The sequence below is a fragment of the Sipha flava genome, unplaced genomic scaffold (genome assembly GCF_003268045.1).
Source record: "Sipha flava isolate LNK unplaced genomic scaffold, YSA_version1 494_pilon_pilon, whole genome shotgun sequence".
In the NCBI taxonomy this organism is placed as follows: Eukaryota; Metazoa; Arthropoda; class Insecta; order Hemiptera; family Aphididae; genus Sipha; species Sipha flava.
In genome coordinates this window covers 44,646-60,583 of record NW_020273331.1, presented here as the reverse complement: position 1 = coordinate 60,583, position 15,938 = coordinate 44,646, and the positions used below count along the sequence as shown (strand labels likewise).

Below are 15,938 nucleotides of genomic sequence, written 5' to 3'. Positions count from 1 at the left end.
ATCGGGTAGTCAGCGCTCCCGGTGGCAGAAACAACTGGTGTACATATTTCAATCAACTTTTAAGCGAAGTGATTACACCTCTATATATCCACCTTGACTCATAATAATAGTGCAGATAAGAGGCGCTGTCTCTAGACCAAGCATAAATTAATATTTAATAATTATTGCTTTCTTTTATATTTTTATGGAGTTTAGGTTTTTAGTAGATCATTAGCAATAGGTATTGATTTTTATAAACAAAAACATTATGAATTTTTCAAAGACTCAGAAGAAACTGTAAAATTTACATATATAATTAATGACATTTTTGATGCTCTAAATAGAAAATACCCATTAGAAGGAATCAGAAAAAATAATAAAGATATACAGGTTTTTTATGTGTTGCATGAAAATTGAGAATGTTTGTGTATTAACTTTACTGTTTGAGTGTCTATATGGTATAATGGTGTAATTAATAACTTATCCTAAAAGACATATGTTTTGTTTACATCTACTAAATTGTTCTGTTTTAATTTGTATATATTTAATAGCTGTATGGTATACTTAAGTATACACCTAAAAGTTTATTATTGTAAATTATAAATTAATATTTTATAGTATTTTAATTATACTTTGTTTTAAAAGGTTTTGATTAATGTAGGATGCAAACATTAAATATTGATTATCCATCTGCCACTGGAGAAAATTAATTAATTTAATTGTTCTAGGTGTTACGTCAAGCCATAGTTTGGTTAGATGAGTGGGAAAGTTATGTATCACAAGGATTAATCCATGAAAGATATTTTTTAACACGATAGATTTATGAAGGACTTAGGATAACCATACAGTCGACAATAGACTTGGTTGAATATCTTTTGGATAAATGTGAATTTTCGTATATTCTAACAGCCAAGTGTAATCAAGACAATTTGGAAGTAATTATGATTTAAAACAAAAATTGTTTTAGAAATTAATATTCAATATAACATTAATATTTAATTAAAACTATTACCTATAAGTTCAAAATTATGATTATTGTGATTAATTTTTTGGATAATAATTTTGATTTTTAGAAATTTTTTGGAATAACCAGACAAATTGCAGGTCCAAATGATCACCCAACCATGCCAATATTTCTACAACTATACCGTCTGCTTTCTATTTATTCAATTATAGAACCTCCTAAGACGGGAAATTGTACAGTAAATGAAGGTAAGTATCAGTGGCGTAGCTAGGATTTTCTGAAGGGGGTGTTAGTTATAAATATTAAGTATTATATATACGAGTAATACGTACAAACTAAAACTTTTATTTTAATTAATTAATATGTATACATAATATCTGTAATCAGTGGCGTATTTACGGGGGGTTATCTGGGTGATATATCCGGTGGCTACTAATTGCGTCCCGTGGTAAACATTTCTTCCGAATTGCGGCCCGAGTTTTTTTGGGTTACATACGAATTGCGGCCCGAAATTTAAAATTAAATTAATTTAAATATGTAAATTTAAATTTAAAAAGCTTCATTTTCTTTCGCGTTTTTATACAGAATTAGGACTGCCTACAGCATCAGTAGATACTGCAGGTAGGTTAAAAATGATGTTTTGTTTTTATTTAAACATTTTGGCACTGGTAAAAACATATATGATATTTCTAAAGGTTAAAAAGTTTTTTTGACATTAAAATCTGATATTAAAATGTTTTTTTTTTTTTTTTTTTATTAAAAAATTACGACACTGATAAAAACGTTTATGATATTAATTGAAATTAAAAATGTTAGTATAATTTAGTAAAATTCTTAGGTATTATGGCACTAGTAAAAAACTTGTATGATAGTATTTCTAATAAATGTTTCTTTTTCAATTATATTTGTTCTGCGAGTATTTAAGTGAGTGCTTCTTAATTTTATATAGGTATCCTTCTGTACATTTTTCAGAACATCGATGAATACAAAAATATTAGGATGAGCACTGTAGAACTAAGCGTTGAATTTCGAATGAAAAGCCTCGCAACTATTAGTAGTGCGCATAGTAGACGCCGAGTATTCTGCCCATAAAAAAGGAGGGAAATTGGACTCGTTTGAAATGTATGTTTCCAATATATAATCAACAAATATTTCTACTTTTTCATTTTTTGGTTGAATAGCCATTATGTAATCTGTAAAACAGTCACTCACATCGTTCGAATTTAAAAACGGTAAACCAAAAAAGTATTTTAAAAATTTACCGATTTCGGTATTTTTTTTATACTCACTACTTAGCCAATTGTCTGTATTTTTCGCCACCAGCTTTGGGCTAAGTGAAATCGGTATCCTTTTAAATTAATAGAAGGCCAAGCTTTTAATAGAGCTAAATGAATCGCCATTTCAAAATCAGCAAAAACTGTTTTTGGTGAAAATGTTATGTTGAGTTTGCTACATTCAGATATGATGTGCATAAACGCCTTTTCATATGTTTTAATTTCTTTATTGGGAAGTATAAAAATAAGAGTGGTAAATAATAACCATTTTGTAAACCATGAACTGTAAACATTTGGGTAAATAATTTCGGACAACTTTTAAAGGTCCCATCTACAAAAATTGTATCAACTTTACTCAAAAATTTTAAGTTTCAGTAGAAAATAATAAAATGTTTAATGTGTTGTCATTTACAAGTAAAAAATTTTCGTTACGATTTGTAACTAATAAATGACTCATATTATTTAGAGAGATGTGTAATTCATTCAAATCCACAGGTAACTTTGGCATAATAGATGATCGAGCATGGTGAATATTTTTTCTTATTAATGTTAAATCGTATGTTGTCAAAGTGTTTACGTCTTGTATAAGGTGGCTATGAATAATTTTACATAACTTCTCATTAATATCATCAACAGCTTTACGTTTCACTTGATTACTTACAGTCTGCCTATTTAATGTTTCAACACACATCTTTTTCGTGGTTTTCGTGATTTAAAACTTTTTTTAATAATTACGTTATTATTTAAATGAATATATACTTTACAAGTCTTTTTAGTACAGCAATATTGATCAATATCATTTTTTAAATTTTTATGGAAACGAAATTTATATCCATCGATTACATATATACTACGATTTTTTTTACTTAACATTTCACTCAAAATCTCAACATTCGACATTATAAATAAATTAAAATAGAACAGCACAGAAAAGCGACAGAACGTTCTTAGCGGTAGAAAAGCGAAGACTAAAGCCGGGTTTACATTGGTAGAGTATTTGGTAGAGTACACTAACCTACTATTTTGCCTACTCACTTTACTCTACTAGTTTTAGTAGAGTAACTGTTTACACGAAGCTAGTATTTAGTAGAAGAGAGTGCAGTTGATGTGTAAACTCACGCCGTCACGGTTAGGTTTGATCAACTTCAAAATATCAAATAAACAAATATGGATATCGTACGTCGTCGTCATTGTCGAAAATAATTAAAGAAATGCCTTCGAGTGGTTACAACTGCGTTAGTAAACGATATTTTAGAATTCATTGAAGAGAGTAATGAAGAAAAACGAATTTGGGTTCGAGAGTGGATAAAAAGAAGAACAGTACTTGGCGCATCAGAAAATCTTCTTACTGAACTACCTTTAGAGGATCCAGAAGAGTACAGCCTGTGTCTAAGAATGACAACTGAAAATTTTGAAAAATTATTGAATTTGGTATCACCAACTATTCAAAAACAGGACACTATTCTTCGAGATGCACTACCAGCGCGCATTAAGCTACAAATAACATTGAATTATTTAGCGACTGGTAATAATAGTTACCGAACCCTACAACATTTCTTTAGAGTGTCAATTCCTACAATATCTAAATTTTTACCAGAAGTTTGTGACGCCATTTATCAAGCCCTGGAACAATATATTAAGGTATTTTTCTTTAAAATTATTTTGTACATAGGTACAATAAATTTTATTAAATATTAACAAAATATGAAATAAAATGTTGTAAAATAAAATGATGTACTTCATACTTAGATAGGTATATAAAATAATATAAATGAAACAAAATATTTTAATAAAAACAGTACATAACTTGCATGCCCTTTGGTGACAGCTAAGTTATTTAACTATAAAAAATAAAAACAGTTCAGACTTAGGTGTATACATTTTAAAATCTATAACTAATACCAACTACAATAAAAATGATTTTTATTCTTTTAAAACCTAACCGGCAGACCTTAAATGTACAATATTTCGTCGTTTCTTATTACCCGTGTCATCACTGAAAACATATGATCTAGGCGTATTATATTTATTGATGATTTTATCTGGCTTCCACGTTTTAGTTAATAGATCTCTAAACATAATTTTTTGGCCCGGTTGAAAATCATTATTATTTTTAACTTTGGCATTTCTATCGTAATATAGTTTTATTTTTATATTCTTATTTTCACGTATTAAATTAAAATTATTTACTAAAGTAGGCTTTAGAGAGTTGTTTAAGATTGGAATTTTCGATCTTAAAATGCGACTCATTAAAAGTTGTGCTGGGGAAAACTTAGAGCCAATAATAGCACTGTTACGATATTCTAACAACATTAGTTGCTTATCAACTTTACCTTCATCCGATCTTTTTAGTATTGATTTCGCAATACTTACACCTTTTTCCGCAAGTCCGTTAGATTTTGGGTATCTAGGGCTTGACGTAGTTAAAACAAATTCCCAATCAGTCGCAAAATTCTGAAATTCGTTAGAATTAAAAGGCATATTGTCTGCCACAAGTTGCTTTAGAATCCCGTGTATCGAAAAAATAACTTTTAGTATTTTAATTATTTGACTTGAGGTTTTAGAAGATAAATAATTTAATTCAAGCCAACCGGAATAGTAATCAACTAGTACTAGGTAAGTATCTTTCCCATAATCCAAAATATCACATGCAACTTTCTCAAAAGGTAGATTAGGAGCTTCTTGACATATCATAGGGTCTTTAGTATTCTCGCTCCTAAATTTATTACATACTGCACAGTTACCAATATATTCCTCGATATCATTATCTAAACCTTTCCAATAAAATAAAGAACGTGCTCTCGTTTTAGTTTTACAAATTCCAAGATGAGCTTCGTGTAGTTTAAATAAAATTATATTCTGTAACCTCATTAGGACAAACACACGATTATTAAGAAAAAGTAAATCGTCCTCAAATGATATTTGGTAACGCATATTAAAGTATGGTTTAAGCTCACGCGAGACCTTATTGTTTTGGTTAGGCCAGCCATTCTTGCACACGTATACTAATTGTTTTAATAAATCATCTTTAATTGTTTCGTGTACAAACTCATTTCGAATATTTGTAGACATATTAATTGAATGGACTACAACGGAGACATCGATATCAACATCGTTATCTTGAGACGATATACACGCTCGACTTAGTGCATCTGCGATAAACATTTTTTTCCCCGGTACATGTATAAGATTAATATCATATCGTGATAATTTGACCTTAATGCATTGAAGTCTTTTAGACGGAATGTCGTTTATGTTCTTTTTCATTAGCGAAATTAAAGGAAGGTGATCTGTTTGAACTGTCACACGCCTACCATAAGTATAATGATGAAATACCTTACACGCAAATAAGACTGACAGAAATTCCTTATCAACCTGTCCGTAGTTAATTTCGGTTTCAGATAAGCTTTTCGATTTAAAACAGACTAGTCTGCCTTCTTGTAACAAAACACATCCAATGGCAAATTTACTACTATCTGTCTGTATAATTACTTCTTTTGTGTTATCATAGTTTCTAAGTACAGAGGGACTAGCAATTATTGTTTTAAGTTTATTTACACACTCATTATGTATTGATGTTCATACAAACTCATTATTCTTTTTAATAAGATCTCTTAGTGGTTTAGTCAACATTGCCAGATTAGGAATAAAATTTCCGACATAATTAACCATACCTAAGAATCTTTGTAAATCTTTTATAGTTTTTGGTATCTCATACTCGAAAATAGATCACCATCTAATTTCATGCCTTCATATGAAAATATATGTCCAAGATAATTAACTTTATCTACCTTATTAATTAATTTTGTTTAATTTTGTTTTTATTAAATTTAATATTATTTTTCATAGCCAAATCTAAAACCTGTTTTAATGCACAATCATGTTGAGCTTCAGTGTCACCAAAAATTAAAATATCATCAAGATATATAAATACATTTTCAATACCTCCAAACACTTTCATATTCCATTTTTGACATATTTCAGCTGCATTATTTATTCCAAAAGGAAGTCTATTAAAACAAAAAGTACCAAACATAGTACCAAACGTACATATTTATATTAATTTATAACTCTCTAAATCTAATTTTATTTGCCAAAAACCATCTTTCAAATCAAAAACAGAAAAGACCTTTGCATTTTTCAGTTTTGACAATAAGTCTGATAATGTAGGGATTACACAATATTCACGAATTATATTTTCATTTAGATCGCGTGGATCAAGACATAATCTCATACTCCCATTTTCTTTTCAACAATCACTAATCTATTTACCCACTCAGTCGGCTCATTTCTCTAATTATTTTTTCTGACACTAATCGATGTAATTCACATTTCAACTTATTTTGGATATTAATAAGAACTCTATGTGGAACATTCGTAACAGGTATTGCATTGGGCTTTAATTGTATGCTATATTCATCGGGAAAGTTACCAAGACCTGTAAAAACCGTGCAATAATTCTCCAGTACATCATTACGACTTAAAATCTTATCAACATTTTCTACTTTATTTATAAGCCCTAAATGTATACAGCTATGCAGACCTAAAATTGCCTTGCAATGATTATCAACAATTACAAAATTTAGAATATATTCTTTTTCTCTTCATTTTACTTTTAAATCAACTGTAAAATATGTATTAATATTACTACCACCATATGCCTGTAAATTTATTGGTTGCCTATTAACTACTAAGTTTTTAAAAGGACAATCATTTTTAATTAAGTTAAAATCATTTAAGGTCAGTAGATTAACATCAGAGCCAGTATCCAGTTTAGAATTAATACCTTTATTTTCAACGAGAATAGTCTCAGACCAGGAAACAGCCAAAGTATTCATTGTATATACCGTAGAACAAAAATAATTATCATTACTCAGCCCATCAACGTTTTCAACAAATGCAATCTCAGATTTACAAACACTTTGAAAATGATTGAATTTGTTACATTTTAAACATTTTTTATCATACGCAGGACATTTGCCTTTGTCGTGCATAAAATTACAATATTTACATAATTTAACAGACCGATTACAATTATTATTCGTTTTTTTATTACTTACAGAAAAATTACCCGTATTTTTGAAAACCTGTGGTGACTCCTCCTGTTGACTATATCCTTTTCCTTTTGCCTGTCGTTGATTCGTTTGACATTGACCACGATGTCCGTTGTTACCGTTGTTCTGTTGAGCTTGATATGTACGCTTACCACCACGTACTTTTGAATGAACTGCATTTACTTCATTTTGTTTTTCACCATTCTCCTTCATTTGATTGAGTTCTTTTCGTTGAATTTCAGCAATACGAAGGGTTTCTATTGCAGCTTCAAGAGTAACATCAGCTTGCTTAATTAACTTGTCGCGAGTCTCGCTATCTCTCGTGTCAAGAACAATTTGTCACGTAAAATTTCTTCATGGGATTTAAATTCACAATCTTTTATCAAACCACGACACGCTGACAGAAACTCCTCAATAGACTCATTTTCTTTTTGAGACCGTTTATAAAATATATACCTGGAGTGTAGAATATTTTTTTTTTGGTTTGCAATAATTTTGAAACACGGTTAGCACTTGATCAATTTTCTTATTGTCTTCGACGTTTTTAAACTTGAGAGTGTTATACCTCTCTAGGCCCTCTTTACCAACAAGGTTAAGAAAAATGGCCACCTGACGTTTGTTAGACGCTGTCGTTAGACCAGCCGCCTCAATGTAAATCTCGAACGCTTCACGAAAAACGCGCCAATTTTCTGACAAATTACCCGTTAAAACCAACGCATCTGGTTTATTGTACTCCATGGTTCAACAACAATTCAAAATTCAAATATACAATATACAATTTTCAGATCCTTCTAGACTGCGCCATGTTGCATCGTGCGAGGAGTGTGTCAGGTCAAAATAAAGTGCTACGCATGAGTGCTAAAAGCTGACTGGTTTTATTTTATCATGAATATATAGCCGCTATTGTAGATAACAAATAATCAGTTATAGGCTATAGCTATATGTAACAATTAGTTTCAAGAAAATCATGAACATTAGATAATTATGATGAATTATTATTATTATTATAGTTTAATATCCTAATGTTCATAGTTAGTTTATATATCTATTAATCAATTATATCTGTGATTATTTAATTTATACTATATTAACGATAGTGCGTAAACCATGTGTTTAGTGTTCACATTTGCTCTCAGACCTTTCGTGTAATCGTGTCTCGTTTAAAATTAACCGATCGGTGAACAGAATTTTGACATTATTTTGATATTATTTTGTGTTTTGACTTATACTTATTATGAAAATAAATGTAAAAATATTATTAATGTTGGTATAGTTTTAAATAAAATCATGTTATATAAAAGTGCACATTACGGAAACTGGAAAAGTATGATAACAAGATCCTTCTAGAAGATATTTGCCCCCTTGACTCCAAATGTACAAAATAGTTATGGTTATATCACCTCCCAGAAAAAAAAAGAAACGCCACTGTCTGTAATATAGATGTAATGTATTGTCGCGTCCTGTGTAGTCACACAATAAAACAAAACACGGGGAGTGTCGCGTCCTGCGTATTCACACAATAAGACAATAACCGGGGATGAGATTATTGTACTCACGTAGTTATTACACTAGAGATTACAATAAGAAATTAGAATATCGAAACCACAAGCGTGGACAAGTGAAAGAGTTCACATAAACGGGCGGTACTCCTTTCGCCCAAAAATGACCTTCCTCTTTTTGCCACGTCCTCTTTTCGACCAAAAATGAAAAAACAGTTTCCTCTTTTCGCCTAAAAATAATTGTATTCTTTTCGCAAATGGTTTCACGTTTTACATATTGGAAACCACTGTCTCAAAATTAATAATTTTTAAAAAAATCATATAATAATCAAATAAAAAAATAGAAAAATATATAATTATTAATAATAATTTAATAAGTGTTAAAAATAAGTATTTAAAATAGTGTTATCGATGTAAAATAACTAATAAGTAATTTAATCAGGTTACTACTTAAATAAACAGTTTGTTTTGTTGTTGTAAAATAATACAAATATTCATATTGTTCGCTCCGCAAACAATTGAATTTTTGGATTTCCCGCCGGCGCGGTCCGGTAATTGTGTTCATTGTTTTTCGTGTATTTCTTGATAACGGTTGGTATAGTGCATTCGTTGCGGTGCCGTCGGCGATGGCATCAGCTGTTGCGTGTTGACGGCCCAACACATGTGCGTATCACCGTTATATAATGTTTTTCGTTATTTCGTATCGCGTGTGTGCGTGCGAAATAGTTTCGGTTATGTTTTCGTGAGTTGTCTCAAGTCATTGCGCTCAGTGTCACCGAAAGTTCATAATTTCGCGTGTTTTCATTTGTGTAGGTGGCACTGAGCTTTCGTTTCATACTTCATGTTAATGCTGAGTCCGGTTCGTTAAAACCATTGAACGGATCGGCTCAGCCCTCTCTCTCGTTGTGTTCGTGTTCGTGAGTGGAGCTACGTGTTTTCTTCGTCGCAGACTGCAGCCTTGTCCAAACCACGTTTTTTGTGAATTTGACTGTTTGGTAATATTGTTCTAGGCTATTGCCATTATTTCATGTTTTTTTTGTTCCCCAGTTCTAGGGTGGTCATTGTCATACCAGCAGTCAGTGTGAGTCATCGTGGTTTCGTGTTCGTGTTGTGAATAGCTGCAGTCATATTCGTATTTTCATGTTAATATTCGTCAGGTGCGGTTAGCGGTGTTATTGTGCGTGTGCGGGATCACACCTGTATTTTTATTGTATTAAGCTGATTATTATTACGGATCCCGGCACCACATAACATCATAACCGCACGTAAGGTAGGTGCTGCACCACAAAAATATTAGGCCGACGGGCCACATTCTTATTATTATTATTTTTTTTATTTATATATTATTGTAGATTGAGCCAAACAGGCCATATTATTATTTATTTCTTTATTTTATTATTCCTATTTTAATATATATATTGTTACCATTTTGTTATTTGTTGTGCCAACCAGGCAAATTTAATTATTTATTTCTTTATTTTATTATAATTGTATGTACCAAATTTTGTTTTGTTCTTTTTGATTATTATAGGTCGGTAGTGCTGCACGTTTGGTAGCCTACCGCCCATGTCGTGAAGGCACTCTTATTTATCTTTATTATTATATAAGCGCTGATCACGGCAACACATATTAATTATGACTTTTAAGTAATTATAACGTTTATTAAAGTGTTTTAAACTATATATTTCGATAGAAGAGTCGGCACCTTTATACACTTTTCTCGACTGACTATATTAATAACAATCAAAAACGTGATTTTATCGAATATCAAATATGATTTTTTAAAAATTATTAATTTTGAGAAAGTGGTTTCCAAAATGTAAAACGTGAAATCATGGGCGAAAAGAATACAATTATTTTTGGGCGAAAAGAGGAAACTGTTTTTTCATTTTTGGTCGAAAAGAGGACGTAGGCAAAAAGAGGAAGGTCATTTTTGGGTGAAAAGAGTTCCACCCACATAAACGTTCTTATGGGAAATTAAAATAAATAGTTAATCGAAATAATAACGACCACATCCTGGGCATTAACGTCAATAATTATGTCACGGTCCGGAGATAACACACACAGACTCATAATTAACAGGAAATTATTTTATTTTAATTATTTTACTATCAATTTTCATTTACACACACACACACACACTAGTGATTTACACACACACATACAGATATCACATGTAAAAGGGACCCGAAAACAAGGGAAAATCAGACGAGTTTTGGCTATGCTGCACTGAGCACCTTCACGTCAGTGTATGTTATGGTCCGGACTTGGAAATATTTCCAATTATTTTATAAGTTACAATTGTTAGGACTTAAATAATTTCTATCACTAGAATATTTACAAAATTGTAGTTAGGATAATTTTATGAGTTAAATAAATTTAATTATTTTAAAAAAGCCTTAATTATTCCTGACTACACTTCCAATCAAGCGTTGACTTAGACGTTGAACTGAATTAACGGATCAAACGGTTGGCACGTAACAGTATATTCGAATATTCGAATATCGGTATTCGATGCTACAATACCTATTAAGGTCTATTCACACTACAACGGAACGGAGACGGGACGAAACCCGTCCGGTCATGTAACAAATATTGTTTCTATGTTTTTTAAACGTAAGCATTCATATTTATCCGGAACGATAACGGAACGGTGCAACGGCCCGGGGACGGGCGATAAAAATATTCTTTGCGACTATTCTTGAACGGGTTTCCGTCCGGATTTCAGTAGTTTTTCAAAACTGTACATACTCATTCTAAAGTATTGATGAAATTTAGACTCGTCATCCACAAGCTCTTTGTACACCGTGATGAATTTGCCTTCAACAGAACGCTTCTGCCAAGCTGGATGTACCCACAGATTTCTTGTTTGCTTTTTTATTTTTTCGGATTCTTCTTCATCTAATATTAATGCAATCATCGCCAGCTCTTCATTAGAAAAAATTAGCCATTTTCGATGTTTAATAAACGAGAAATAAGGTGCTTACAACTGACACGTTAGGACACAAATGACTTACATTTTTGAAAATAAGTTCATTAAATATTTAATAATAACAGTTGCTATCTTTAGTCATATTGATTTTACGTTATCTATTTAATCTAGCCCTGTCCGTTCCGTTTAGTGTGAACGCAACAGAACGGGTGACCCGGACGGATAAAATTCCGGCACGGTTCCGTCCCGTCTCCGTTCCGTTGTAGTGTGAATAGACCTTTATTGTTAAATGTTTTGTGTTGCGTGAAAACATAATCGAATAATTTTCACGTATTGTATTTGAGCATCGAATACTGATATTTGAATGGTCGCCACGGACGCGTGGTTATCACATAGCAGTCCCCATCGCCTAGGCGTAGATTGGGGGGTGCTTGGGGGGCTTAGCCCCCCAAACAGATCGAAAGCCCCCCCAAATGTATAAACATTTTTCATAGTATAAATTACTATAAAATATTAAAATAGGTATTTATTTTACAACAATTGCCAAAATCTTGGAAATTCACAAAATATTTTTTTTCTTGAAATATTCAAAAGTTGGGTATTAAAAAAAAGTCAAATACAAGGTTAAGCAACACTAGGTGGAATTGTCGTTACAAAAATTGTGATGCTGTAATGTCCAGTTATAAAGCAATAGTAGATACATTATTAAATGAGATTGAAAATGAATCTGATAAAGATGTGAATGAAGCAATAGGTAAATATTTTGATTATTAAATTGCATTTAATGTTTTAATATATAGATTATAGAACATGAATACTTGTTGTTAATTTGAAGTTAATCTGTACCTCTTCATTATCATTTTTCAGGAATTTTAACCAACATGAGGAAAGGACAATTCATTGTGTATTTATTTCTTTTACATACATTTTTAACAATAATTAATATTTTAACATGCAAATTGCAAGAAAAATCGTCAACTCTAGGGAATTCAGCAGTTATTATTAAATCTATAATCAAATCCTTAGAAGATTATAAAACCATTGAATGTTTTGCTGAAATTTGGTTGGATATAAATACATTTGCAACAGTCAATAATATATCCATTGAAAATCCATTCCAAGGTATACCTAATTAACTGATTACTTAGCTATGTTAGTTTGGTATTATTCAAAATGTTCATTGTATTAATTATATTTTAATTTAAAATTTAGGAAATAAAAGAAACAGGAAAGAACCAAATGATCTTAAAAATTTCATTGTCACTGCTAGAACTAGTGCACAGTACACAGAATACTACTCAAAATAAGAATGCCGATTCCCCCTCCTCCAACAATCTAGAAAATGTCATCTCCAAATTCCTAGACGATTTCAAGTCTATGATTAATCCTCTACTTGCTCTTCTGACTACAGTAATTTCTAAACTTTCAATAATCAAAAATGATTAATAACTCATATACCTCCAACTCTCTACTCATCCTACTATGGAATGCCAATGGCCTCAAAAACCACAGTAATGAACTCCTCACCACCCTTCAAGAAAAAAGAATAGATATTGTACTAATATCTGAAACCCACTTTACTAACGTATCTTATATTAATTTTCACGGCTACTACGCTTATCGTGAAAATCACCCAGACAACACCGCGCACGCGGGTGCAGCTATATTCATAAGATCCTCGCTCACATTCACTCCACTTCCTAATTTTATTACAACACACATTCAATCATGCGCAATATCTTTAATTCTCAACCACATCCCTGTTACAATAGCGGCAAATTACTGTCCACCAAAACATAAAATCACTATCAATCAATTTAATGAATACCTGTCTACCCTAAATAACAATTTTATTATAGGCGGCGACCTAAACGCAAAACATATCCAATGGGGCTGCCGTGCTACAAACCCTAGAGGAAACACTCTCCTACAATCTATATCTCACTCTAACATATCTGTTCTGACGCCCCCTAATTATACATACTGGCCTACATCTCGCTACAAAAACCCCGATATATTGAATATATTTATCACCAAAATTCCTAATAACCTCCATACTCAAACCCTCAACCTTTTAGACCCATGCTCAGACCACTCTCCAGTCCTTCTCATCATAGATTGTCAACCTCCCGACAAATCTACCTCCACAGTCATATCCCAACATCAAACTGATTGGGAAAAATTTGCTACATCCTTATCGGGAAAAACCGACTTAAAAACTCGTTTAAAAACAATAAATGATATCGATGACTCTGTTAATCTGCTCACACATAACATACAATCATCGGTATGGGAATCACCCAAACTACTACCTTCTAAAAAGTCGCCTAACAATCTTCCTACTTATATAAGGACTTTAATCGCAGCAAAACGGCGTGCTCGTGCTGTTTGGCAAAACAGTAGATATCCATCAGATAAATGTAAATTGATCGCAAACATCAACTTTTGGACACAATCCTACTTCAAATAAATTTTTAAGGACGTCAATTATTAAATTTTTAGATTGATTTTGTCAACACCAGAATGAGAAAGAAAAAAGGCGACTGGAAATTTCCACGGTGAATAAATACCTCGAGCCATAAACACCAGAACACAGTTAGCACTTTTATTTGTCCTGCCATATTGACCTAAGTCTTCAAAACCTTCAATGAAATCAAATTCTTTGGAATATTCTATAAATTCTTTTATATACATCTCATCGAAACAAACAGTGCATACTTTTTTTTTATAATCAGTTGATTCAATTTTTTTTTAAGATGACTAAAAAATATTTGATTAAAACCTGGTACGAATTTTGATTGACCTATCCAATGACGAATTGTTGAAAGTCCTGGTAAATTTACTTTTTGGGAACGTAAAAATGTATATGCACTGGGTGATTTATAATATAAATTTAAAGCCAAATTTTTTTCATTTAATGTCCATGGACGTTGTCTATCTTTTAATTGCATAGTCACAATTGCTTTGGAGTTAATTGATGAAAATTTATGTAAATTTATTGAATTTTTTAAATTATTATAGCGATTAAAACATCTACCTTTTTTTTAATTTTGAAATATGTGTGAATTTATTATGAATAATTTTATTTTTTTGTTTTAATTTTTGTTTTAAAATTAATTTTCTAGGAGTATCTTTTTCTAACAAATCACATTTCCTTTTTAAATTTGAGTCTGGCATTTTTATTATATCTGTAATTTTAGTTTTATTAGGAGTAGATAACGATGAAGAGGGGCTAGAAAAAACTAACTCTACCATGTCTGATTTTGTGTGTGTATAAGTATTTACTGGAGTTGAAATTGCGTTGACTATTTATCTATTCTATAATCAATGGTATTATATTTGAACCTCCTGGCAGTTGGTTTAGCCCACACAGTGCCCCTGTTTTATTCTTATATTTTTGCATTTATCTTGTGTATAATTATTATCATTATTATTATTATTATTAATATTATTATTATAACCCTTGGGCGCCCGTTCTCCATATTTGTGTATTTAGAATAATTATTTCTTAATAGTAAGACGGTGCTATTCGGCCCGTCATATACAAAAAAAAAAAACCGTATTATTTTTTTATTATTTGTCACTACGCCAAAGTCATCCTTTCCCAACCCGACGCGAGTCGTTGCCGCCGACCGCAGACACGCAGGAGCGGCTTCGACGGAGAACATTTGGTAGCAGAGTGTGGTTTTCTTTAGTTTCTTTAGTTTTGTTCTTTTTTTATTGGGAAAGTTCGGTGATCGGTGTGACAGGAGACATCGGTTCATAATTATAAATGTATTTGTGTACCTAATCAGTAGTTGGTGCAACAACTTGGGAACATAATTTGGGAGTCCCAGCAGTTGGGATTACTTTATGTTATATTAAGTTATATTACCACTTGAACGTAGTTATCGCCGATATTGTTTGTGTGTTGTATCAACACGATATTGATTAATATTACTTTGTAGGGAATATTGTGTTACATACGGTTGTAATCATAATTTAATATGTCGGAGGATAAAGAAGGCGAGCGTTTAGGTCGACTAAAAGCACGCGCTATAATTAAACGGTCTTCCGTCATATCGATAATTCGCTCCATTAACTCTTTGGCAGCACGCACATCTACCGAGCCCGAGTTAATACCCGAGTTTATATCGGCCGTACTTGACTTGGATACGTTATGGGCACAATTTAAATCTGAAGACGAGTCAGTCTTAGATTATTTGATAGGTATGAATAAAAAGGACGACTATTCGT

The 15,938-nt window shown here is 31.6% G+C and overlaps 1 protein-coding gene across 1 annotated transcript; it reads left to right on the top strand.

Annotated features, from left to right (window-relative positions):
• Positions 1–12,258: 12,258 nt before the first annotated feature.
• On the top strand, positions 12,259–13,033 carry LOC112690205. Its single transcript, XM_025564162.1, has 3 exons — positions 12,259–12,456; positions 12,570–12,824; positions 12,915–13,033. The coding sequence occupies exons 1-3, from the start codon at positions 12,375–12,377 to the stop codon at positions 13,007–13,009; spliced, it is 432 nt and encodes a 143-aa protein (XP_025419947.1). The 5' UTR covers positions 12,259–12,374; the 3' UTR covers positions 13,010–13,033.
• Positions 13,034–15,938: the final 2,905 nt, after the last annotated feature.

What these genes read in the sequence shown, in the direction of transcription:
- LOC112690205 (XM_025564162.1), top strand. Translation starts at nt 12,375, where the DNA reads ATGTCCAGTTATAAAGCAATAGTAGATACATTATTAAATGAGATTGAA. An exon ending in AGATGTGAATGAAGCAATAG is followed by an intron (nt 12,457 to 12,569) that starts GTAAATATTTTG and finishes ATCATTTTTCAG; the next exon opens with GAATTTTAACCAACATGAGG. An exon ending in CATTGAAAATCCATTCCAAG is followed by an intron (nt 12,825 to 12,914) that starts GTATACCTAATT and finishes TTTAAAATTTAG; the next exon opens with GAAATAAAAGAAACAGGAAA.